This window comes from Acomys russatus, chromosome 5, assembly GCF_903995435.1.
Source record: "Acomys russatus chromosome 5, mAcoRus1.1, whole genome shotgun sequence".
NCBI classification, from domain to species: domain Eukaryota; kingdom Metazoa; phylum Chordata; class Mammalia; order Rodentia; family Muridae; genus Acomys; species Acomys russatus.
Genome location: NC_067141.1, coordinates 8,960,744 through 8,987,487, shown reverse-complemented (window position 1 = coordinate 8,987,487; position 26,744 = coordinate 8,960,744). Strand labels below are relative to the sequence as shown.

At 49.5% G+C, this 26,744-nt stretch overlaps 1 protein-coding gene across 3 annotated transcripts in view; it reads left to right on the top strand.

The window, feature by feature from the left end:
• Rgs10 (regulator of G protein signaling 10) overlaps positions 1-23,412 on the top strand; it is a 41,952-nt gene extending 18,540 nt beyond the window's left edge. For all 3 annotated transcript variants that reach the window (XM_051145387.1, XM_051145389.1, XM_051145388.1), the window contains exons 4-5: positions 10,645-10,788; positions 22,981-23,412. In XM_051145387.1, coding sequence (XP_051001344.1) covers positions 10,645-10,788; positions 22,981-23,127 — 291 coding nt within the window. In that variant the 3' untranslated portion in view covers positions 23,128-23,412. The remainder of the gene's footprint in view (positions 1-10,644; positions 10,789-22,980) is intronic.
• Positions 23,413-26,744: the final 3,332 nt, after the last annotated feature.

Genomic DNA, 26,744 nt, shown 5'->3' with positions numbered 1-26,744 from the left:
AAGCAGGAACAACAGCCTGGTGACAAGAGCAGGCATGGAAGGGTCTTGTTTGCCAGGGGGCTGTTGGGATGTGTTGGAAGCTAAGGGTAGGTGTGACCAAACCTGGGAATGTGGGCGCTATTGTAAGGAAGGGCCCTTGTGCCATGGCCCTGGAAAGTCCCTATAGGACCTTAATGTTGTTATGTTGGGCGGCACCGCCTTGTTACAGCCTATGGAAATCTAGAACCAGTATCCCTTCTCTTCAGCCCCATGCCCAACACCTACCCCAGGACTTCTGGAAGACATGTGTCCCTAAGTCTGGAACACACCCACCAGTATAATGAATACTGCACCGATTCCCCACTCTACTCAAGGAACAGAGATGCCTGCCTCAAACTTTCCTTTGGAACACCACAGGCCAGGCCTCCGTCTTAGGCGTTTCTCTCAGCACTCTTATCTCCCAAGCTCTGACAGCATAGCTCGCCAGTCTTTGAACACTCGGTGCCTTTTACAGCCCAAAGTTCCAAAGTCTTTCTGCAATTCTCTTCAAAACTACATGGTCAGGTCTGTCATGGAAACACCTCACTCCTGGTTCTAATTTCTGCCTAGCTAGGGTTACTACAGAGTTGATGAAAGAAAAGCAACTTGGGAAGAAAAGGCTTTATTTGGCTGACACTTCCATGTCACAGTCCACCACTAAAGGAATACAGGCCAGGAACTCAAACAGGGCAGGAAACCTAGAGACAGGAGCTGATACAGAGGGCATGAAGGGGTGCCACTTTCTGGTTTATGCATCATGGCTTGCTCAGTCTGCATCCTTACCGTACCCAGGACCACCAGCTCAAGGGTTGCAGCACCCGTAATGAGTGGGCTGGACCCTTTCAAATCAATCTCTAATGAAGAAAATTAAGGGTTGTCTTCAGCCTGATCTTATGGAGGAAGCATATTATCAATGGAGGCTCTCTCCTCTCAGATGATTCCAGCTTGTGTCAAGTTGACATAAAACTAGCCAGCACAGCGCTGCTGGGGAGGGTGGAACTGTTGGTGATACTGGCATGTCTGGGTCTTGGTCTGGGCCACAGCTTTGAGCTTTCACGCTGCTACCATGCACAGCTACAGGGGTAGAATTTGAGAGGTCAGTGGCAGCCCATGTTAAGTTACCTACCTACCTACCGAACATTGCATCAGCGTGTAAAGCTGACCCCTGGGCCCACAGGCTCAACTGGGTCCCACTGCTGGGGAGGTAAAACTAGGCAGTCAGCTCTGAGTTACTAGTTTCCAGAAGTGGAGGAGGAGGCAGGCCCTGCAGAAGGCACCTAACTGAATTTCACAATCAGACTTACCACATCTGCCCCCAAGGGAGCGTGGGAGGTTTTTATCTCTATCTGCTCTCAATTGAGGCAGCTGTGAGCTTGATACAAATCAGGCTTTTAAACCTCTGTTAGCTTAAAGACAACTTTGTTGATTTCTTTTCCTTTTTTCTTTTTCTGTTTTTTTTTTTGTGTGTGTGTGTGTGTGTATGTTGTATATGTGCACTTGTGTCGTGCATGTGTGCATGAGTTTTATTTTTCATGTGTATGAGCACACATGTGTGGGTGTTCATACACATGTGTGAACACGCCTCCGGAGGCCTGAGACTGATGCGAAGGTATTATCCTCCACCACTTTTCCACTTTAGTCACTGAGGCAGGGTCTCTCAATCAAACCCAGAGCTTGTTCACACAGCTGGTCTCACTAGCCGGCTTGCACTGGCTCCTCTTTCCCGGGCTGAAATCGCAGGCAAAGCCACCATGCCTCAGTCCTGGAGATCCAAGTGCTGGTGCTCACTGCTCGCAATTGCTTCCCCTCTGAGCCTCTCCTCCGTGACTAGCTCACACTCAGCGACTCCGGCATCTCGTATGATGTTCTCCGGGGTCTTTTGTAGTCTTGTCTTTCCGTCTCTTACGCCCACAAGTCCAGGCATCTTTAGTCTTCTTCCTCTCTACAGTATGCAAACATCCTGGCCCGTGCCAGGAACACGAGGCGTTTCTTCCCTTCTGTGGGATGAAGGTGTGCCCTCCACTCAGGCTGGACTCTCGTCTGGCCCTGAAACCCTGGCTGTGACATGGCCTTGAAAGATAAGCATGCATTCTAGCCTGCTGGGCCTTTCGTTCTTAGAAGCCCTGTCGGATAGAGCAGCCCAGAGTCTAGACTGCCTTTCACTGAGACCTGGCAGGCTACTCAGGCCACTGGGCAAAGCAGGGCCATGGCTTAGGAAGGTTCAACATTCATATATCTAGGGAATTTGGGGGACTCTGGGAAACTGGGAACATGACACCTCTCGCCTCCTGCCCTCAGGTTCTCTTTGTTTCTTATTCCTCCCTTACATCTGTACCCAGCACCTTCCATTTCTCTGTGGTTTAAAGCCTTTCTCTCATGTGCCCTTTTCCTGCGAGTTAGCATGTGATGTCTTCGTAGCTTTTAGGATAATTCACCATTTGTATCTTAAGAAACCACAGAGGACAGGCTGGAGAGCTGGCTCAGCCATTCAAAGCTCAGTCTGCTCGTCCAGAAGACCCACGCTTGGTTTATCAGCACCCGTGTCAGGTGGCTCATGACCTCCTGTAACTCCAGTTACAGAGCATATGATGCCTCTGGCCTCTGTGGCCACCGCCCCCCCCCCCCCCCCCCCCGCCACAAATGTGTGCACAGCCACCCCTACATATTACAGCAATTAAACATAAAAACAAATCTTTAAAAAGAACTCCAGAGAAATCTCCAACAAGATTTTGCTTTTGTTTTGTTTTGTTTTGTTTTGTTGTCTAACCCTGAGTTCATTCATTCGCTCATTCATTCCTTCATTCATTCGGCCTCTCACCTACTCGCTCATCCATCAGCTCACGTCCACTGAACCTGTTTACTATGTGGCAAGGATTGTACAGCCCTGTGCCTCCACATCAAGGATGGGGCATGGAGGTAGGGTAGGGACTGGCTCTCAGCTCCGAGAGAGCTTTGTGCCAGCATTTAGATATGACAGTTCTTTCTATTTCAAAGCTTACAGTTATAAAGAGTCTGTGGCATTGAATTTTTTTTTTTTTTTTGGTATATTTTGCTTAGCACTACAACTTGATCCTATAACTGATCTCTCTTTGGGGATTTTTTTTTTTTAAAGGTGTTTTAAAGAGCTTAAAATGTTCCCTAGGAGAAGTTTGTTCTCTGTGAGTGAGTGGGTTGCGTAGGGAGGGCTTCTTGCTTTCACCCGCAGCGCCCTCCAGAACTCAGTCGCTGTCTAGTTTTGGTAGTGCCTTTCTGACTACAGCCCGTCATGTACATGTTAGCCCATTGAATCCATGTTCACCATGGGAGTGGCAGGGTCCACACTGGACCTTAGGAACGTGGTCTGATCTTGGCCTCTGTGCTCACTGTCTGCCTCCTCTGCTTCCCCCTTTGTGAACTGCAGGGTGGAATATCGGGGTGGAGGCCTGGTGGGGTACCAGGCAGTGCCTTCCTAAAGCATCAGCTGCTCTCTCTTCCTTCCCCTCCTCCTTTTCTTCCACTGGAGACAGGATCTGGTGGTGGTGGTGGTGGTGGTGGTGTGGATCACGCCTATGTGGTACCAGAGGAGGATGCCAGGTATCCGGCTTGGCTCTCTTGTTTCCTTGAGATAGGGTCTCTCACTGAGCCTGCAGCACACCATTCTCCAGCCAGGCTGGCTGAACAGCAAGTCCCAGTGGTCTTCTCAAGACAAGCTCTATTGCCCATGTTAGCCTTGACCTCTTAGCCTCAGGTCATCCACCTTCCTACAGGTGCCCGCAACCCTGATGAGCTCTGTGTCTGTTTGTCTGTCTGTTTCCCGTGATAGTCCCTATCCCCTGAGTTGAGCTCTTAATTGTAATTTTTTTCTTTCCTTCCTTTTCATCTTTGGGTTTCTACTTCTTTATTTATTATCATTATTATCATTATTATTATTATTATTATTATTATTAATTATTTATGATTCCAATTTTATGCTTAGATGCCCCTTTTGGACTGTCCCTGCTTTTGTGTTTTTTTTGTTTTTGTTTTGTAGAGGCAAGCCTGGTATGTTCATAAACTGGATACACTTCCATCCAGCTGCTTGGAAAGGCTTTGCTGGGGTCTGTATGTGGAACTCAGCTGGAGCACTTTATTCATTTTGGCAGCCCCCCCCCCCTCCAGCCCTTCTCACTCCTCTGGAACCTCCCTCAATCGATTTATTTTATTTTTATTTTTGGATCAGGGGACCCAAGTACTCTACCACTGAGCTAAGCCAAAAATCCAGTCTTTAAAATGATTAGATTTATTCATTTTATTTTACATATGAATGCTTTGCATCCATATATGCGTGTGCACCAAATATGTGTTTGGTGCCTGTGGAGGCCAGAGGAGGGCATCACACCTCCTCAGGAACTGGAGTTAATTACAAATGGTCATGAGCCACCATGTGGGTGATGGGAACTGAGCCTGGCTGAGCAACATGTGCTCTTAACTGCTGAGTCATCTTTCCAGGTGGAGGGTGGCTTTAAAAAGATTTATTTATTTTTATTTTATGTATATGAGTGTGTGTCTGCATGTATGTTTGTGCACATGGAAGTTGGGATCCTAGAATAGGCATTAAAATTTGTTATGAGCTTCTATGTAGGATTACATTTTAATATTATTTATATATGTGTATTTGTGTCTGAATGAATATAAGCTCTGTTCTCTCTCTCTCTCTCTCTCTCTCTCTCTCTCTCTCTCTCTCTCTCTCTCTCTGTGTGTGTGTGTGTGTGTGTGTGTGTGTGTGTGTGTGTGTGTATGGCTGTGGAAGTGGGCATTAGATTCCTGGCGCTGGAGTTACAAGAGATTGTGAGCCACCCAGCATGGGTGCTGGGATCCAGACTCCAGTCTTCCGAAAGGGCAGGAAACACTCTTTATTTTGGTGGTTGGGGGTGGGGTGGGGGTGGGGAACTCATTCTGTAGACCAGGCTGGCTGGCCTCGAACTCACAGAGATCTGCCTACCTCTGTCTCCTGAGTGCTGGGATTATAGATGTGTGCTGCTGTGCTCTGCCATTTAAAACTTTTAAAGTTACATTCATTTCAGTGCAGTGTGGAGGTCAGAGGACAACTTGTAGAAGTCAGTTCTCTCCTTCCACTATGTGGGTCGTGGGGGGTGTCAAACCCAGGTCACTAGGCTTGGTAACAAGTGCCTTTACCTGCTGAGCTCTCTCACCGTCCCCTTCACTTTATTTGCCCTGTCCTTGTTCTATTCTCTTTCTGAACCAAATATGAATGAAGTCCATACGCACTCCCATTTTAATGTGTTCTCTCTTGGATCCACCTCCTGTGGAGGAGCAGGATGGAGAGCAGTGGTTGATGGGAGATGTGTTCCAGAGTCAGGCATGCAGCAGACAGGGTGTGGGCCATATGAAGAGGTGTCACAGGGACTCGAAGCTCCACCTTCCTAGAGGAGCCCTGGCCAGGAGGTGACCTTCCCTTCTCGTAATGTCTCTGGAACTCCCTACCTGTGTTGCCAGCAATCAGTTAACTCATGGGGCAATGGCTTGGGAGGCTGTTGGGTTGCATGGTGGAGCATATGGTTACAGCATCCAGGGCAGGACTCAAATTTAGGGAGGGGCTAAGAGGGCAGAGTACTGGGTAAGGGAGAAAGGCAGAACCCGGGACTCCTGAGAGAATAGAGCTCTGGTGAGGGAGCAGGGTGAAGGAAGAAGGCAGGCATGGCACTCAGGACTGGAACCAGAGAGGCACCCAGCGACCCCTGCAGGGGCTTAGCAACCAGAAACACCCAGGAGCCCCTAGGCAACATGGCCTCGGATGGTAGGATTCTGGCGAGAGGGTAGAAAGGAGAGTGTGTGGGAGGAGCTCCCAGTGGACTCTTTTCTCGAGATGTGTCTTAGGAGTTGGCAGTAAGGAAGCCGTTTGCCGTGAGGAAGTGAGCTAAATGCTTCTGTGGTGGCAGAATGTCAGCACGTGGCCTAAGTCAGGGAGAAGGGGCCTCACCCTGCCCTCCTGAGTGCTGGACAACTGATTGCTTTGCTGTTCTGGCCAGATGGATGTCCGGGGTTATGAGTGAAGTGAATTCGCTTCTCTTAAACCTCCATTGGTGGGAAGTAGGGTTTCAGGGCTGACTTCCTACCCCGTGCTGGTGCAAACCAGGTAGTGTAATACCAGAAGGAAAGGCCCGGCCTTGTGTCTGGAAGGAGCTCACCCAGGTGTCAGAGCCTGGACATAGCTATCTGTCTTTCTCAGGGAAGGGAGGGCCGTGACGTAGGCGGAGGCTGGCTGGACGTGTCTGGTAGCGTCTTCACACACCTAGAACTGACTCCACCAAGGGAGCCATTCTATTCTTATTCCTACAGTGGCTGGAACAGGGTTAACAAAAGTCTGGAAAAATCTACCAGAATAGCTCAAGGGACCAGTTCTTCTTTTTTTGTTCAGTGTTCTCAGCCTGGACACCAGGCCTTCCCGTGACTGGCCTGTGGTCAGCAGTCTCAGGGTTTCCCTTTTCGATCACACTTCCTATCCTAGCCCAGATAAACTCTGCTGCTCACTCATTCCCTTCGCGCCCGCTGGGTCAGCACAGGGACTCACTGTCTTCTCAGAGGCTGGGGAAGGGCAGCTGGTGCAAGACGGTTGGCTGAGAGCCAGGTTTGGACACCTGCAGCCCTGGCACCTGCTTCCTTTCCCATGGGCCACCCGCCTCCCCCCCGCCCCCACACACACATTGGAGCCTCAAGCTGCTCACTTGTATGTCTCATTTTCGGAGCCATTCCAGAGAGCCTGAAATCACGTGGGCCATGTGTGTGTGCATACATGCACGGTAGAGTGTTCGTGGGCTGCGTGAAGATGTCTTGGGGAGGGGCAGGCCCACACACTTCTGCATGCAGCTTGCTCATCTGGCCAACTGAAATTCTGCCTTCATGAAGTAACTTTAAAACAGGAAGTGGGTTTCCAGAAAATGTTCCCTTCTGACAGAATGGGGGGTGATGGGCGAGGCGTATGGCTCTGTGGAGCCGGTGGGTCTTTGAGAGACACGAAGTTCCAAACTGCTGTTCATGATAGTCTCCAGACCTATCCTAGGAATAGTCGTATTTATCTTAAGAGGCTCCCTTGTCTTTGAGTTTGACATTAATTAATTGTCCCTGTAGTCAGAAAGAACAGCCACATGGCTTTGAGTGCAGATCCCCACTGGGCCCCATTCCTGTGTTAGCAGAGATATAGTCAGGCCTCAGCCTCACTGGCTCTTTTTCTCTCTAGTCTCTGGCATGAAGCAAGCTCATTTTCTTCTATTTTCAAGCATGGCTAATTGAAAACTTCCACAGATTTTCATAAGACCAGAAGTTTTCAGAGCCGGGTGTTCCCTCGGCCAAGCTCTGCAAGTACCCTCGGAGGCTGAGAGCCTCTCTGGGAGAAAAGTATTTTCATGGGGCCTCCCAACCTCTCCCATCTCTGCAAACCCCAGTTGTATGCTGCATGTCAAAGGCATCTCTCTATTGCCTTGCACTGTGGGGTCCGATGAGGCCTGAGACCTGAGGTTCACACAGGAGCTAGCTCTGCTGCAGGGGAGGCAGGTGCACAGATGTCTCCATCCTCCTCAAGAAAAGGGAGGGAGGTTCTTGTGGAGAGTGCTGAGTCTGCAGCCCTGCCCACAGCAACTTTGAAGACGGTGTGAGTTGGCTCCTGCCATCCGGGCATGCCACGGTTCTGCCACGGTTCTCAGTGCAGTGAGAGTACAAATGAGTGAGCATCTTGTCAGCTCTGTCTCCAAGATACCTCCATGGCCCCCAGTGGTGCTGCACTGGGGACTTCTGGGTGTACGGTGCCTTACTTACATAGAATGCGTGGTCACTCAAAGCAAAACTTCCTCCTTCTTTGGAAGACTGAGAAGCCATCTACCCTGGGGAGCTCAGTGGGCCTCATGGGACCTGAGTAGGATTAAAACTTGGAGTCAGACACTCCTGGTGTCACCCATCTTGTCCCTGGTCCTCAGTAGGAAACCAGCATTAACAGGAGAAAAGACCAAGAGATTAAGGGAGGGGAAACAGGCCTAGGTGTGTCCACACCATAGCAGGGGCTGGCAATGACGCATGCATGTGTGTATGTGTGACTCCGTGGGACTTCATTTGTCCTGGCAAGACACACATAATCAAAACTCCCTTTATGGCGTCTCCATGGCACTGACTGTATTCCCAATGCTGTACAGACGCTGCCACTTACTGGGCCCCAAATACTTTCAACACTCCAAAGAAAATCCCTGTGCCCATCACGCCTGTCACCCATGGTCAGAGTCTGGTCCAGGTGTTTCTGGGTTCTTAGTCAAGGAACTGAAATAAAGGTACAAAGAGACTGCAAAGCACCAAGGAAACTATCCAGCAACAAAGCCATAGTACAGCTCAAAAAAAAAAAAAAAAAAAAAAAATTCACTATCAAGAGTGGCAACAGAGGCTGGGTATGGTGGTGCACGCCTTTAATCCCAGCACTCAGGGAAGCAGAGGCGGGCAGATCTCTGAGTTCGAGGCCAGCCTGGTCTACGGAGTTGAGTCCAGGACAGCCAAGACTATATAGAGAAACCCTGTCTCAAAAACAAACAAACAAAAAAATGTAAAAGTAACTTTTATTTTCCTGCATCAATTGTTGTCTTGGGAGTCTTACTGTCTCCTTCTGCTAACGTAGGCCTAGTCCTGGAGGCTTCTAGCCTCCATACAATCTAACCTAGGCTTAGAATGTTTTCAGCTTTTTAGATTTACTGCTTAAGAAGCTCATCCTTACTTGTTCTTTCTGAGCTCTGGGCTGGCTGGTTCAACTCTGCTGTCCTGGCCCAAACTCTTCTCCCAGCTGATTTATTTAATCTGGCTTCTCTCTTAGCCCAGAATTGCTCTGTTTGGCTTCAAATTAACTCAGCAATCTGCTCTAATCTTCTGGCTTCTTCTCATTTTCTGGCTTGTTCTGTCTTCACCTGAGTTCTCTCTGTCTCTTTGCAACCCATCTCTCTATTACTGTCCTGATAAAACTGCCTCCTCTCTCTCTCTGTAAAACTAAGTAGCTTCCCTTTTCTCTCTCTTCTCATGAGAGTGGGGCGTATCCTAGTCTGTGAAATCTCTGATTCCTCACCTTTTCTGCCACTCACTTAGACATCATTTTCAAATCCAGGTGCTTCCTTCTATGAACTAATTTTACCTTCATTGTTTGGGATTAAAGGCATGCATCACCACACCTGGACCTAAGCTTTTCTTTACCTGAAACTTGCTCTATACCAGGCTGGCCTTGAACTCAGACCTGTTTGCCTGTGTCTCCTGGATTAAAGGCATGTTTGTATCCCAGCCAGATCACACAGACCTAGATCTTTGGTTTGTTTTTGTTTTTGTTTTTTTTTTTAGATTTATTTATTATTTATACAGTATTCTGCCCACACGAGTGCCTGCCTACCACAAGGAGGCACCAGATCTCATTACAGGTGGTTGTAAGCCACCATGTGGTTGCTGGGAATTGAACACGGGACCTTCGGAAGAACAGATGGTGCGCTTAACCTCTGAGCCATCTCTCCAGCCCTAGAAGATCTTTGGATGAGATCTCCTGCCAGCTGGATCCCATAGACCTAGAAGGTCTTTGGACGTGATCTCTTGCCACAGCAGCCATGTTCTGAATTAACATTCTTCTACACACACACACACACACACACACACACACACACACACACACACACACACACACGTGACAACAGGCCACATGAGTGAGAGTGTATCCCGGGGCCCCAGGTTATTGCCTGGGACTACTTTGATGGGGTCTTGAGGTAGGAGGGGTTGGTTACTAAGGGCTAGGCCATGAGTGAGTCTCTATTTTGATTGACATGTCTAAGACATCATTTCCCTTCCTGTAATGCACCTGATTTGAACCACACGCACACTCAGTTGTACATAGGCATAAGGTGGTAAATCGAGAGATTCCCCCTAAAAATTCACTTAGAGGACACAGTTTGCCTTGTTGCTCATCCACCCGAAACTAGAGCAGGTCAGATTGGCCCCTACCGGATGTACCTGGTTCTGACTGGAGTGTGATTGAATGAAAACGGACGTAATGTTTGGTGGCTGTTAAGGGTGGGAGAGGTTTATTTCATTGTTTGGAGTGGGCTGTTTGTGTCACTCAATGGGAGGTCTTAGGGGGTTCTAGGTCCCTATGTGCACTCTTGGGAGACGGGTGTGTGTGCACACTGAGTGAAGCCCCTGGTTGTTAAGATGTCCCCTGTGTCCCCGCGCACACAAGGCTGTACCATATGCAGCCTCCCGTGTCTGGGGCCTGCTTGCCTTCATGCAGCTCAACAGCTCCAAGGTTCACTCAGGTTGCAGCTTTGACCAGTGAGTTTCATTCTACCTCAGGACCAAGCAATGTTCCCACGAGCTCTGGATTTGGAGGGCTCACAGGAAGATCCCGAGTCATGCTGGAGTGCCATTTTCATTGTTTCTGAGTGATCAGTGTGGCGCCTTTGTTTCAGGAGACTCAGCCTTAGATGCGTTATTAGGTGTAGGGCAGGCTGCTGTGGCCCTTCTTGGCAGGGCCTGGCTCTGAAGGCAGCAATGGCTCCCAGCTGAAGCTCTTCCAGGGCCGGCTGGAGGGTAGAGCTGGTTTCAGGCTGTTCCGGAAGCTAACAGTCCTGCTCCTGTCGCCTGCAGATGCAGGAAAAGGCAAAGGAGATCTACATGACCTTCCTGTCCAATAAGGCGTCTTCACAAGTCAACGTGGAGGGGCAGTCTCGGCTCAGTGAAAAGATTCTGGAAGAACCGCACCCTCTGATGTTCCAGAAGCTCCAGGACCAGGTAATGTGACCTCCTTGCCTGCGTCGTGATCTGAAAAGCTAATTATGTTCACTCCGGGCCCGGGAGAATTCTTCAGGGAAATGCCACATTCCCCAGGAAATACCTCATCCTGTCGTGCAGGCCGAGGTGACTGAGGAGCCCCCATTGGTGAAGGTCGGGGAACCCCAGGTTCTGAATTTGGACCGTGTTCCCTTGCTCTCTGTAGCATTTGAACCACTATGGCTCTCAGCCACTTCCACCGTGATGAGATGGGATGTTGGATCTGTCTGACGAACACAGGTTACAGAAATGTGGCAATCACTGAAGGGAGGGACAGTTAGGAAGGCCTGGGAACAGTGACAGGGAATCTAAGGCTGGTTTTTTTTTTTTTTTTTTTTGGCAAATAATAGAACAACTCCCTTACTGCTGGTGGCCCAGAGCTGTAAGTACATTTATAATGTGGCTTCTCAGTCATAACGACAAAGTGAAAAACTTGTAATATATTCCACTTAGAACCAGAAGAGATAAGTTTAAAAAATGGACATGTTAAAGAGGTAAATCTTAAGCTTTCTGGCAGAACTTTTTTATGAGGAATATTCGGTAAATTCAGATGAAGAGGATGTGGCCTGAAATTCAGACCTGACTTTATAAACGTGTGTGCATGTCTGCGCTCTGCTATAAAATTGGGAGATCCACTCTGGGTCAAGCTTGCATCTCTGCTGGGAAGGCAGATTGAGGCTTAAGGGACCCAACCAGAACATAGAACAGCTGTTGAAGGTAGAGGGAAAAGATTCTGGAAGCATCCACGAGGAGTCAAAGTAGCAGGAGACCTGCAACTGTGTTTGCACAAATACCCAAATCTCACTGTCTGCCCCTAGGAGGACACAGTGAATAAGACAGTCACGCGGAGGGTGTGTTACACTCAGTGGTGGGTCGCACTCCCAGGGTTAACTGTTCAGAACTGTAGGTCACACATGGCGTGGAACCACTTCCTCATGGTCTCAGGGAAGGCTAGTTTTGCAGGTCTGAGGCTCCACACTGCTCTCTGGGTGTTGGCTGAGCTTTTGCTTTTAGGGGGGAGGGGCTTTCTGATCACCTGGTGGGCAGAGCCTAGTGCAACAGTTCTCAACCTGTGGGCCGAACCCCTTTGTGTGTGTGCGCGGATCCCACCTCAGATACCCTGCATATCAAGATATTTATATTATAATTCATAACAGTAGCAAGATTACAGTTACGAAGTAGCAATGAGATAATTTTATGGCTGGGGGTCAGCACAGCATGAGGAGCTGTAAAGGAAGGTTGAGAAACGCTGGGTTAGAGGATATCCCAGCATTCGAGAGGCTCCATCTTTGCTCATCGTCTGATTAAAAAAAAAAAAAAAAAAAAATGAAACGCCTAGGCAGAAGAAGCACAAGCAGAAGGACTTTGAGACCAGTTTCCAGCTGACACAGTGGCGAGGGCAGATCCCATGTCAATTCAGAACAAACTTCCGGTGTGGAAGGAACCCCAGCTGGGTCTTTGGGGAGACTAATCCAGGGCCCTCTGCAGGAGTGGCTCTGAGCGATGGGCATAGATTTGGGAGAGAGAGGAAAAAAGGGAAAGGCAGTTCTTGTGACTGTAGCCACATGGGAACATCTGTCCATTTGGGCCCTCAAGATCTTCTAAAAGATGCCCTTGAGTGCTCTGAAGTACATCTGGTATTGAGAGCTTGGCTGGCTACTAGGTTCTGGGTTATCTGCAGCGGCCGTGACCTTGGCTGCTGAGCTCTCCAGAGAGCGGCTATCTCCCCAGCATGAATTCTTACCTGGTCGCTCATTAATTCATCTCCTCATCTTGTTGATTACAGAAACAAGACTCCAGGAGTTGTTGTGGCTTCTTAGTTATGGCCACTAGAAAAACCATGGCCGCTCTGTACCCCTCATAGCCTTCACCCGTCTTCCTGCTCAAGGGCAGCTTCTCTCAGCTTGGCAGAGGCCTGTGATACCCGTGGGACAGAGGGAAGACGGGGTTCATGTGAACATAGGCAGTTGCTTTATGGGGTTACAGAGGCCAAGTGGAATGAGATGAGAGAGCCTGGCAGGGCTCCACACACTGGCCTGCATACAGTGCCAAAGACCCCATAGCTACTGTGATTCCCACTTAGCCCAGACAAGTGTCTCCTGGGGGTGCTTGTTGGCACAGAAAGGATGATTTTTTTTTTTTTTTTGAGTGACAATATAGTTTTCATTCTGAGATAGAGTCTGACCTCAAACTTCATTCCTCTGCCTCCCAAATGCTGGGGTTACAGGCGTGTGCCACACTACAGCTGGCTAAGTGACAAAAGTTTTAAGAACACTTTTCATCCACCTGATAGTAAAAGGCACTTGGGAAGTAAGCTATACCGAAGGCACTCCTTCCCGACTTTACCTGGAGATAGCCACTGAGCGACATCCCGTCTCTAGCTGCCCATCTTTCACGTTCTATAAATAACACGTGTGGCCCACAGGCATCACCGATGCGGTTCAGGGTTTGACTGTAAAGGAAGTGCTTTTATATCCTGTTGTGAAGCACACACTGTTTATGAGAGAGAGAGAGAGAGAGAGAGAGAGAGAGAGAGAGAGAGAGAGAGAGAGAGAGAGAGAGAGAGACTGTTCTCCTAAGGTATGGAGGAGAAAACCCTGCAGCCACCCCATCCCTTGGTGTCCCTGGAGACTGGTTGCAGAAGGCCCCCTGATACGCACACCGCGTGCTGGAGATCATCCTGCCAAGCGGTGTGAGATGGCGTGTGATCTACACATCTTGCCACGATGTGTAGTACCTTACCTGATCTGACGTAGTACTATGTCTGTACTTACATTATATTTCTTAGGGGATCGTGATAGGAAAGGAAAACTTGATACACATTCAGCTTTTGTGTGCTGTGCATGGTCTGCTTGTGCAGTATTTGCTGGTTTCTCGGAGGTGGAGGAAGTGAAGGAGGCACCTGGGTTTTGCTTCATGTTGCAAATCTCTGTCTGTCAGGGGCCTGAGACACAAAGGGGCTCAGTGTCACCTGCAGTCTTTGCTCCCTCAAAATTCTGAGGACTTTGCTTTTTTTTTTTTTTTTTTTTTAAGGTTTTTCGAGACAGGGTCTGTCTGTGTAGCTTTGGCTGTCCTGGAGTCGCTTTGTAGACCAGGCTGGCCTCGAACTCACAGAGATCCGCCTGCCTCTGCCTCCTGAGTGCTGGGATTAAAGGCATGTGCCAGGACTTTGCTTTCTTAAGTGAGGGAAGTCAAATTAGAGGGAAACATGATGGTGATCAAGATTTTTTAAAAGTTTATTTATTTACTTTTTGGTGTGTGTGTATGTGTGTGTGTGTGTGTGTGTGTGTGTGTGTGTGTGTGTGTGTGATGTAGAGGCCAAAAGTCAACACTGAGTCTTTTCCTCAATTCCTTCCCACTTTAATTTTTAAAAGAGTGTCACTGGCCTAGAGCTCACGGGTTTGACTAGACTGGTGGCCAGGGGTTCCCATGTTTTCACATCTCCAGTGCTGGGATTACAGACATGTGTCACCAGGCCAAACGTGTATGTGGGTGCTGGGAATCGGAACTCAGGTCCTCAGTTCTAAGGCCCAAGGTCTCACTAAGCTCCATTCACAGCCCCAGTGTCACTGTGGCCCACCTGAAGAGGCTGCTAACTTCTGCTTTCAACCACCAGCACCAGAAAAGTTTTAAGCAGCCCAGCCACTCACAGTGCGGCCTTATCCTGCGGCTCTAGGGGAAGCGGGTAGGTCAGCATGGCTTTTGTGGGACAGAGCTAGAGCTGAAAGCACAGCCGACATCACTGAGCTCAGATTAGATGGCCCCACAACCCTACACCCTTAAAAGAGACCCTTGGGTTCTTTACTCCAGTCCTGTTAACTCTTGATTGATACACGGGTCCACTAGGTGCCTTAGTTCAGAACAGATTTGACGTGAAGTACTGGCCGGGGCTAGATGGCAGAAGCAACACTTCACAGCCAGGGAGGAGGCAGACAACAGGACTGAAAATTAACCACAGCACAGTGATCTGGGGCTGAAACACATGGGGCCTATGTTCCCACACACCGCAGGGCGTGCTTCTCTGTACTACAGGATGGTAACTTTAACCGGAGAACCTAACAAAAGCGAGCGATAGTCAGTAGGTTGTGTCCACGTTAGGAAGAATTTTAGCAAAAGCAGCAGAAATTGGGGGCTTATCACTCTTATCTGGGAACCCCACCCGCACCCTGTGGAATAGGGGAAAGATGAGTTCCTGGTTTAATTCATAAGTTTGGGTCGTCTGTATGCCCAGCTGGTGACTAATTGGGAGAGGTTGCGGTTGGACTGTGTGCGTCTCTTGGGCACCGTGGTCTAGAGTCGGAGGCTGAACGGCACAGGAAGCAATAAGAAAAACAGAAGCAGGAGGGAAGGTGGCTCCCTGTCAGTCACTTGGTTTCTCCAGTGAGTATGCTAAATCCTTCAAGGAAACCAGCCCCTGCCCATCCACAAGGACGAAGACAAACACTAAGAAGTAAACACAATAGCCAAGAGATGGGCTTATAGCATCTAGGAGGGGCTGCTGGGCGTCTCTTGGTTCCTATAGAGGCCAGAGCCCTGGAAGACAGCAAGTGCTGGAAGAAGAGACCTGGGAGCAAGGGTATTCTGAGAGGACAGTGTAAAGGTTCTGAGGCGGGTGTTGGCTGTGTGTTATGAAGGTCCGTGTCTCTACTCAGTGGGAGATTGTTGGATCCTGGGGCTACGGTACCAGTTTAAATGAGGGATTTTGAAATTTGTTTGTTTGTTTTGTTTTTCGAGACAGCCTTGGCTGTCCTGGAACTCATGCTGTAGATCCGCCTGCCTCTGCTTCTGCCTCTGCCTCCCGAGTGCTGGGATTATTGGTGAATTGCACTAGTAGGTTTGAGCCTGTAAGCTGGGCCGTGTGATCCTGCCCTTTCCTAGGTGGGCTAGCAAGAGCAGATGACTCGGCTCAGAGCCACCCCTATCACTAGAGGGCCAACTGTTGGCCTTGGCTTCCTAACCATGGCTTATCATTGGTCCTTGGCCTGAGTGCCAGCCCTCCTCCCCATCCCTGTCTCAGCCCACTACTTCCTGGATATTGGGCCCAGAATCATGGTCTTGAACACTGTTCAAGTGTTCTTGGAATCAGGAGAAGGAAGTAGGGGGTCAGAGCTCCTTCCTGCATCAGACTCCACACGGGTTCTGTTTCTTGGTGTGGCGTCCACTTCCCCACATGTAATATGGAGACTCTGTGCTGCACCTCAGGAGAGGGTAACATGCTTTTCCTGAAGGAATCTACCCCAGAACAGGCATGTGCTCAGGACGCCCTCATCCTGGGCAGTGCCAGTGTCTAGGCAAGGGTCAAGCACAGCCAAATGGCCTTCGTAAGGTGCCAGCATTCCCAGCAATAGCCTCATCAGAGGAAGGAACCAAGTATGGGCTCTGTGTGTGGTAGACTGGCTCTTGGCATCAGGAGGGGGAAGTAGGGGCTCAGAGCCCCTTCCTGCCTCAGACCCCACATGGCTTCTGTTTCTTAGTGTGGCCCTGCTGAGACAATTTAGTGGGGGCTAAACTTTTGTTCTAGTGGAAAGGGTCTCCTCACATCTGTATGATCAGGCAGCTTCGGCAGGATGGGACATGAAGGGTGTGACCTGCTGGACTTTCAGATGGCATACGGGCTGGGAGGGGGATACGGATATGTGCCAGAAAAGCACTGGACTCATGTTGTGTCATGGCAGACATGCACAACGTGCCACTGCAGTTTGAATTCAAGTTTCACAGACTCCAGGGAAGACTGACTAGCCCACGCTGAGGGAGCATATTTTGCCCTATGCAGGGGCTCTCTCTGACTCTGTTTCCGGTCTCCTTGGAGTTCTGATCCCGCCCTTGACACATTCACCATGCCTAGAAGTCCTGTCTACAAACTAGACATGCTTTCCAGAGTGACAAAACCTTCATGGTGGCCTACTCAGGGTTAAGGGGTCTGCAGTTTCTGCCTGGCACTACCCCCCGCTGTCAGCCAGCTACCCTCAGACCTCCTGGGTGATCCCCACCTGCTGCTTCAGAAGAGGGAGAAGGGTCTCCAGCTCATAGGGTGGGCACGTGATAGATGCAGGAAGCAGCTTCCTCCCCTCTCAGGTCTCTAGTCACACAGATACAGGTCAGTTCTGCCATCTAGGTGCAAGGAAAGTGCAGGGGGTAGCTGTGTGTGTGTGTGTGTGTGTGTGTGTGTGTGTGTGTGTGTGTGTGTGTGTGTTTTAGAATGACAAGTCAGAAATCCCATTAGCAAACTCTATGCTACATTGAAGGACTGACAAGTTTTCCTCATTAAGCGGGTTGAAGTAACCCAGAAAAAAAGGGGGGTGGTGGGTATTTCATTTAGCTCCCCTCATGCACTTGATTCTGGGTAAATAAATAATTATCAGACTCAAAATGCAGTGGGCGGAGGCAGTGGTTTAACTTGGAGTGGCCGTCGTTCCGAGTCTGAGTGCTTCAGGTGCAGGGGGTTTGTCCCTAGACAAGCCTGTTGGGCACCGGAAGGGTTTGTTGTTGTTTGTTTGTTTTGTTTTGTTTTGCCCTTTCAGCTCCATCTGGAATTTGAGGAGATTTGAGGATGTGAGGGTGTCTGGGTGATGCAGGGATCCTGTACTGGACGGCAAGGCACAGGGTACTGTGGTGCAGGCATAGGGCGCCCAGTCCACAGCAGGGGATCCCGGGTAACTGGCTAAACAGTTTATAGCACAGGCATGCAGATGTGAGGCCTGCAAACCAGGGGCCTTGCTAAGCCACATCTGTTCTGGCAAAAACCAAACAAACAAAAAACAAAAAACCTGGGAAGCAGCCCAGCTGCCTACTTAGGATTTTTCTGCTTTGCTGCCCACTAGAGTCAAATCATCTTTTGTGCTCAGAGGCCTTCCTGGCCACCTCAGCCTCTTCCTACCCCTGTCTGAGCTGTTCCCATTTTCTACTCTTCCCTGCAGATGCCTAGGATTTCCAGCACATTGTTTAGGTCAGGGTCAGGTGCTTGCCTGTCAGAGAGAGGACCAACTAAGGTCCTAAGGCTAGCTCATCTCTTCTTGAGTTGAGGCTCACTAACGTCTTGACCTTGAACTTCAGGCCTTCAGGACCAGAAGGTAGCTCATGTCTGTGTTTCTGTTTTAGCAGTTTCCTAGTCTGTCAGTCTCATGTGTTTTCAAACAGCAAAGGAGACTGGGAATCTGAAACTAGCTGTGGGAAGGGGTCTGGCTTCCTGATGAAGGGTCTAGAAGAAGAACTCTCTTTAGCTGCGGCTTCTGGTCTGTTGTTTGCAGGCTGTGGCCATGCCATTCCTGTCTGTCACTGTTCTCAGATGGCTTCCTTCTTTCTAGGTCTCTCTGTGTGTCCTATTCTCTTTGGAGAAATACAATAGTCTTTGGATCGGAGGTCCCTTATCCTGTAGGGTGATTTCAGCTTGAAAGACATCACCAGATCTGTTTAAAAATAAATGTTTTGAGGTTCTTGGTGGATATATGTTTTGAAAACTCTGTCCAAGCTGTTGCTAACTTTTATGACTATTCCTTCCCCACTAACATGTTTGGCATCATTGCTTAAAATTCAGTACATTTTTGAAATTAAATATTCAATCACTTAATGCCTATGGGCAAGTTTCCATGATCGATCAACTCTTTACAAATCTTATATTCTCTCTCTCTCTCTCTCTCTCTCTCTCTCTCTCTCTCTCTCTCTCTCTCTCTCTCTCTCTCTCCTCATGTGGTAAAATCCTGACTTGGAGCATGCCTGTGTGGCCCAGGCTGGTCTTGAACTTGTGATCTTCCTGCCTCTTTTTAAATTCTTTTTTTTTTTTTTTTTTTTTTTAACATTTACTTCTTTATTTGAGGGGCATGGAGCACAAGTGCCATGGCACATGCATGAGAATCAGGGCAGCTTGCAGGGCCAGGGAGCAAACCTGCCCCCAGGTCACCAGGCTTGGGTGGCAACCATCTTTACCATCTGAAGCATTTTGCTGGCCCCCAGACATTGTTTTTAATGACTGCATAGTGTTCTGCCACACACGTGTTGTACGGGTGGTTTAGTGTGTGGGGCGAGGAGATGGCCTGTCAGCCTCAGCCTCCCTTCCATCTCTTGCTCACAGTTATGGGCTGAATTGTGCCCTCCTTCTCCTGCCCCACTTCATGTATTGCAATCCTAACTTACTGGCCTCCAGATTGTGAGGCAGGGCCTTAGAAAGGATAATCACATTAAATAAGGTCATATGGGTGGGCCCTGGTCCAAAGTGACAAGCGGTTTTTGTTTGTTTTGTTTTTAAGTGATGTGTGTGTGTGTGTGTGTGTGTGTGTGTGTGTGTGTGTTTGTGTGTGCACATGTGCGTAGAGACCAGAGGACAACTTTGAGGAGTTGTTTCTCTCCTTCCATGTTTGTTTGACTTCTGGAAATCCAGCTCTAGTTACCGGTCACCCACGGCAAACGCCCTCCTTGCTGGGCCATCTTGGTGGCCCCTGATGTACGTTCCTATAAGACACACGTAGGGGATGGCCATGCGACACAGAGAGATGCCTTGAAAGAAGTCAGCCAGCTGATTCTGGCCTCCAGAACCATGAGGGAAAGTTTTTTGTCTGGCACACTGTGCCAGACAGAGCTGGGAGCAGCCCTTACCATCCGGCAGAACACAATCCCCCAAGGCCCTGTTTCCCTCCTCTGTGAAACCACAGTCCCCTAGGGCCTTGTGATAGTTTCATGGGAGATGCTCTATTGGCTGCCTGGGGTGTGTGGCCACAGACCTCTCAGCAATATCGGGCCCCGCCTCAATGTCTGCTGAACACACGGGAAACATATGCTAGGCTCCTCCATGGCCATTTGTCCTTTGAGAGGCCGTGGTTGTGAAGGATTTGTCGTCAACTTCTGCATGCTCTCTGTCGCCCATGAGGGACTCTATGGTAGAAACACACACTTATGCCCCTGCCAGGAGGCCTTTGCCAATAGCAGCAGGAAGCTGGGCTCTGGGTCCCATGCAGAGCCACAGGGCTGTGGACATCCAGGAAGATGAAGTCTTCCCGGGCCTGCTGCCCACAGCTGCTTGCTAGTCCCGCCAGCACCTAGAGGTGATGAGCACCAGGCTCCTGGAAGGCATGGCCTGAGAACTTTGGGGCTAGCTGGGCATTCACACCTGCCCACCACAGGGAATGGCTCTGTGCCTTCATTAAATAGTTTGTGACAGGGACAATGGACTCAGCAGGTAAGAGCACTTGACACACAAATCTAAGTTTGGTCCTTTGATCCTGTAGCAGAGGAAGAAAACCAAGTCCCAAAAGATGGGTACACGTGTGCCCGTACCCACATTCCTCCTCCCCCGAGCCCACAAATATCCATTTATTTTATTGTTTTACGTATTCAAGGATTTTGCCTGCATGCGTGTATGTCTAGTGCCGTGTGCAGCCTGGTGTCCTCAGAAGGAAGCCTCTGATTCCCTGGAGCTGGAGTTACAGACGGTAACTCACAGTGGAGCCGCCATGTGGGTGCTGGGAGTTGAACCTGGGTCCTCCGCACAAGCAACAAGTGCTTTTTAATTGCTGAGCCACCTCTCCAGCCCATAAATACTTTTTTTTTTTTTTTTGAGAGGGGTTCTCTGTGTAGCCTTGGCTGTCCTGGAACTCTCCCTGTAGACCAGGCTGGCCTTGAACTCACAGAGCTCTGCCTGCTTCTGCCTCCTGGGTACTGGGATTGAAGGTGTACACCACCACTGTCCTGTGATAAATACTTTTTAAGATTTTTTTTTTTTTTAAGTAAAAGAGTTCCCATCCAAGAGCTGAGTTGGTAGAGGGAAGCAGGGCCTCTGGCTCTTGAGCGCCACCCCCAAATGAGGCAGCAGCCCTGATTCAGTCCCCCCCACCCACTGCATATCCTGGGTATCCCCAACACACCCCCTTCTCTTCTCTCTGAGGCGTGGGCCTCAGAGGCACAGAAGGCAAACAGGATACTCCTCTCCCACCCACAGAGCTTCAGATGAGAGGCCCTACCCCTGCTATTGCTGTTGGTTGGGTTTGCTGGGTTTGCCAGAGACCCGGGGTGGTGGTGGTGGTGGTAGGGGTGGGGGTGGGAGGTAGAGGGGAGTCTAGGGCTGTATGCCAGGGACCTAGGGAGGTGACCAGGTACAAGACTGCATGCCAGGAAAGGCCTTCACGGAGCTGGCCTGAAGCATTTGTTGTGGAGTCTGAGTCAGGTGGGGTGCATGTAAGATTCCCTTGGGGGCGCATGTACTTGAAGGATGAAGGATGCTCAGTAGTGATACCTGCTTAGCACATTGTGGGAAGTCTAGAGAGGAGAGTGGGGTCTCTTATTCCCAGCCTCCTCACCCTGCCACTTCTGAATTTTTTTTTTTAAACTTCTGGGGTATTATATTTTCTTTAAAAATTGATTTGTCCAAACCTTAGCAAGTTATACTTACCTCTAAGATTACAAAATTGATACAAAATAGGTGACTACTCCAGCGCTTGGGTGAGCCGGCAATAGCCCCAGGGGACTGGCAGGCCCCGGGAAATGGCAGGCATAGTGCAATGGCAGGCTTTGGTTGAACAGTTTATAAACATCTCAATGTGCCAAATGTTTTCTGGGTGTGGTCTCTGCAAAATGGGTGGCTTGGTTCTCTCGCAGCCCGCCTGGGAACATGAGGGTGGAAGGCTCCCGTCCTCTTGGAGGAAGGAACCTACCATCTCCCGAGCAGATGTCCCGAGGCCTTGGCCTCTGTGTGTTCGGAGAAAGCAGGTTTAAAAAACTGTCAGGATTTTACCACCCACTTGTCAACCCTGCCTGACAGTGAGTGAGTGGCGTTTTGGAACTTTTCACTCAGCCAGACATGAGCTCCTGCGGTACCGGAAGGCACCCTGGTGTGCGCCTTGTAGCTCTTCAGTCTGAAGGAAAGAGACACAACAGAGACAGAGGCAGTGACATAGAGACAGACTACGTCATGAAGAGAGGGTTCTCTACACTAGGAAGGAATGTGCCGTTCTTTTCTTTCTTTCTCGAGCAGTAGTGGATCTGGGCTCCAGGGGACATGGCCCAAAGACAGGAGGCTTCTGTGTGGAGACAGCCCTTGCTGGAGCATGTGTAGTGCTGGCAGGTGCAACTCTCTGAGCTTTCAAGGACCTGGGCTCTATCCTGTATCCTCAGCCTGGATGTACCTCTGAATCACTGATTCCTAGCGACCTTAGCCCAGCTGGCTTGCAGGGGTCTGCCCAGATGCCGACTCCAATTCTTTGCAACTGAGACTTGGTCCTGTGGCCTCTCCTAATGGAGACTGTGGTCTGTGCGCGCAGCACAGATGCACTCCCTTCGTCTCGGCATGGTAATAGATTTGAGGTCTCCATTTGGTTTTTAGAGACAAGGTTTACTCTGTGCAGCTCTGGTTGTCCTGGAGCTTGCTCTGTAGACCAGGCTGGTCTTGAACTCACAGAGACCTGCCTGACTGGGTCTTAATAGGCTTTAAAAAGTTCTTTGTTTTCATTTGTTTTGTTGTTGTTGCTGTTTTTTTTTTTTTGTTGTTTTTTTTTTTTTAAAGACAAGGTCACATGTAGCTCAGTCTGGACTCACACTCACTATGTAGCTGAGGCTGAACTTGAACTTCTGAGTGCTGGAATTACAGGCATGTGCCACCATACTCAGCCAGAGAAGATTCTTAAAGGGCCATTTGATGCACTGGTGTTACTCAGGCTGGGGTGCGTCTGTACTTCCATGGAAAACAAAGATGTATTTGTACATGCGATTCTCTAATCTATAGAGTCCACTGAGATTATTACACAATGACCAAAAAAAGGTACAGGAAGTCTGCCTTGTCCAGCACAGCCCTACCCCTAGTGGTGGTGGTGTTCTTATTGTTGGTATTGTCCGTGTGTGCATGTGTGACGTGTGTGTCAGCGTGGACGTGTACATGCCATGGCGTCTGTGTGGGGGTTGGAGGACAACTTTTGGAAGTCAATTCTCTCTTTTTCTGCTGTGGGTGCTGGGGTTCGAACTCAGGCAATCAGGCTTGCATGGCAAGCACTTTTACTTGCTGAGCCATTTCATGGGTCCTACACTAACATGTATTAATGTGTGTGTGTGTGTGTGTGTGTGTGTGTGTGTGTGTGTGTGTGTGTGCATTGTCTGGGCCACAGTGGGTATCTGACAGGGGGATTTATGGTCTGCATTGGTGGTAGTCACCAGAATCTTCTCTTCTGTCCTTAGATTTTCAATCTCATGAAGTATGACAGCTACAGCCGCTTCTTGAAGTCTGACTTGTTTTTGAAACACAAGCGGACGGAGGAAGAGGAAGAGGACCCACCTGACGCTCAAACCGCAGCTAAGCGAGCTTCCAGAATTTACAACACATGAGCCCCCAAGAGCTGAGACCATCACCCCTAGGGAGCAGAGGGATGGACTCTCGGAACTTCACAGGTGTCGCTGCTTTGTCATATTTGAGGACTGGAGTGTGCAAGATCTTCCCTCGGGATATGTGTATGTCATTAACTATTTGACCAGCAACGTTTGCATGACAGCTAATCTTCCATTAAAAACATAAGTAGCTTTGAAGTTTCAGTTCACAAAACAAGTGAGGTTTCCCCCAACACTGGACCCTCCGAGCATTTTAATGTGATTAAACATCCCATGAGGCCACAGGTGAAGCCTTTAGCCACTCCACTTTGTAAGCCTTTGCCCTGCCCTTCTGGCTGGGGCTGTGTATGTCCACAGACCCTCTTGGCTATCGACCCAAAGCACACGTTTGTCTGACATGAACAGGGATGGTGGGGATAGTTTGCCGATTACTTTTGGGCTAAATAGTTCTTGAGAGAAGTTCAGTGCTGTCCAAAGCAAATCTCTGACTGCTGCTAAAGATCTGGGGAGTCAAAGAGCTGTTATGTCTCAAGGGGGGCGGTTCTGGTCCCTTAATCTATGACATTTCAGGCAGCACACATTTAAAGATCAGCCAGGCGGAAAACAAAAGAGAAGTTGTTCAGGGGTGATGGCTGCTCCGGTAGCATCCGGGGAATGGGTGGGGGGTGGGGGGGGAACCTTAGCACAAGATGATTGGATGAAGATGATGAAGATGGGATGTTTCCCTTTCCTTCCGCCTGCCTAGGGACAAAGCAACCCTGTACCTGCTGTGTCCATCTTTCCCCACTTGTGAACTCTGGCTTGCTCTTCCAGTGAGGGGAAAGAAGTGCTGCTACATAAATTTAAGTTGAAGGCTAGCCTGGTCTAAAGTAAGCCTGCCGAGGATGGATAGAGAGGCTGGGAACAGACCAAAGGGTTCCAGCCTCCCCAGGTCACTCCTCATTTACAATGGAGACCGTAGGGGCCCCCAGATCAGGCTCAGCTCCCTAGTGTCCCCAGCACGTGCAGGGCTTGCCACTGCTCTCAGACCATCTCCGACATGTTTGCTGGCTCTCTTTTGTACCCACAAAACAGCATGCCTCTGTTGCTTGCTATCCCCTTGACTCAAGCGCTAGCATTTGCAAAATCCCCTGCCGTAGAGGTGACTGTGTGACCTATCACTTCAGCCAGGGCACTAGAGAGACAAGGTGAGGTACATTTTAAAGTGATAGTGGCCAGGCATGTTGTAATCCCAGCTCTGGGGAAGGCAGAGGTAGGTAGGTAGATTTCCATGAGTTCAAGGCCAGCCTGGTCTACATACAAAGTTGAGGCTAGCTAAGGTTACACAGTGAGAACCTGCCTCACAAATGAATCAAGAGCTGGAGAGGTGGCTCATTGGTTTAGAGCATTTGCTACTCTTCCAAAGAACCTGGGTTCAGTTCCCAACAACCACAAGGTAGCTTACAACTCCAGTTGCAAGGGATTTAATGCCCTCTTCTGGCCTCTGTGGGAACTGCGAGTGCTTGGTGCACATGTTCCCATGCAAGCAAAACACTCATATACATTTAAAAAAATCTTTAAAAATAAAAATAGAGCTGGGTGTGGTAGTGCATGCCTTTACTCCCAGCACTCAGGAGGCAGAGGCAGGCAGTTCGCTGTGAGTTCGAGGCTAGCCTGGTCTACAAAACGAGTCTAGGATAGCCAGGGTTTACACAGGGAAGCCCTGTCTTGAAAACACAAAACACAAAACAAAACAAAACAAATAATAAAATAAAAATAGAAGAGAAATATATATATATATAAAACAAAAACCAAAAGAATTATAGTGGCCTGGCATCTCTGATAACCCGTTAACAAAGATGCTCTGATGATGACCCTCTGGTGAAGTTGCTCCTTCACCTGGCTGCTCCCTGTCCTCTCCTCTTGGTCCTGGAGGAGGAAAGGCCTTTGGGCAGCTTATTCCCTCATGAAGATGGAATGACCACTGAGCATCTGCTGGCAACTGCAAACCCAGGACGTTGCACGCCCCGTGGGCACATGCCTCCTGTGGGTGTCTTCTCTCTGCCTGTCTCGGGAGCCTGGGACTGAACGACGATACTGAGAGTGACACCCGAGGGCCCTGTCACCCAGAGCCGCATCGTCACTGCAAGCAGAGTAAATCGGTGCAATGTACAGAGTGAAGGTTCACAGTGCAGGTCCTCTAGCCCCGCCTTGGCTTGGCTGGCCAGTAGTGTGCAGATGGGACCCCTGCAAGATCCCAGGCCAGCACCTCTGAGAAAAGCCCACCATGGGCAGAGACCAGAGTAGCTGGAAGCCACCCTCTGACTTTTCCCTTTACCCCACTGGTTCGGAGACTATTTTAGAAGACACTAAATGGAATAAAAGGAATAACCAAAGGGGACCAATAGGCAGTCTGTATGAAGAAAGGGACCCTCCCTCATTTCCTCTCTTCTTGACCACCAGAATCTATACCAAACTTAGGCACATACAAAGTTTGGTACCCGAGGAAGCAGTTGCAATGAGATTGAGCTGTAGGGGAATCCATGCGTCCAAATAAATGCTTCTATCCAGCCCCTCACTTTTATCCTTATGTCTGTGTTTTCAGTCCACCCACCCACTCACCCGTCATCCATGCATCCACGCAACATCTGTCTATCCACTCACAAACCATCCATGCATCCATCCAACATCTGTCTATCCACTCACCCATCATCCATGCTTCCACCCGCACCCACTCGCCCACCCTTTATTTATCCATCCACCATCCATCTACTCACCCACCTGCTCACCACCCGCCCATCGCCTATCCATCCATCCATCCATCCATCCATCCATCCATCAATGTTTAAGCTAGGTCAGCAGCATGCTGGGGACTGTCAGATGCCAGGATTGAAGGGGGAAACAACTGTGACAATTCACACACCATTGAAGTCTATAGATGTAGTTCTTCTTATTAAGGTCTGGAGAGGCCAACGAGCCAGAAGACAGAGACTATTGAAGAGATTTGGTTGCTCGCCATTCCTATGAGGAGGGAGGCAGAGTCATGGAGGGCTACCCAAGGGCACTGTCAGGAGGCAGACCAAGGTGTGTGTGTGGGGAGCATGGGGCAGTCATGGAATGAGTCTTTGTTGTCATTTCTTGGGTAAGGCAAGCAAGACCAGGAGTCTTGGGATTGGCCAGTCTGCATATTTTTATGCTCCTGGGTATGACTGTCCCCAGGTATCTTGTACCTGACTGTGGGACAATGAGGGTGGGCAGACAGTGGGCCAGCATGAGGAAGCATGAGTAACAATGGTTTAGTATAGTTGGCGTGCTCTAACATGGTTGCTTAGTGTATGGAGGATACAACCCGGGTGCTTATGGCCTAGACATTGGCTAGCTGTGGGAGGAACAGCAAGGCTCCCAGATGTCACAGCAGCAGAATAAAGAGCCACGCTTAGTACCACGGTCCTGCACTCAGCCTGCAGGCCATGATGGATGCATTTTGCTGTCTCTGCCTGGGCATCTGTTTAAAATCTTGCTGCGCTGTTGCCTCGGGGAGAGAATGGAATCGGCTCCTGTAGCCCACGGGCTCTCCTGTTCCCTGGTGCCTGTCTCAGGCCACTTTCATGCCTTTACCTGCTCCCTCATCTCCATTT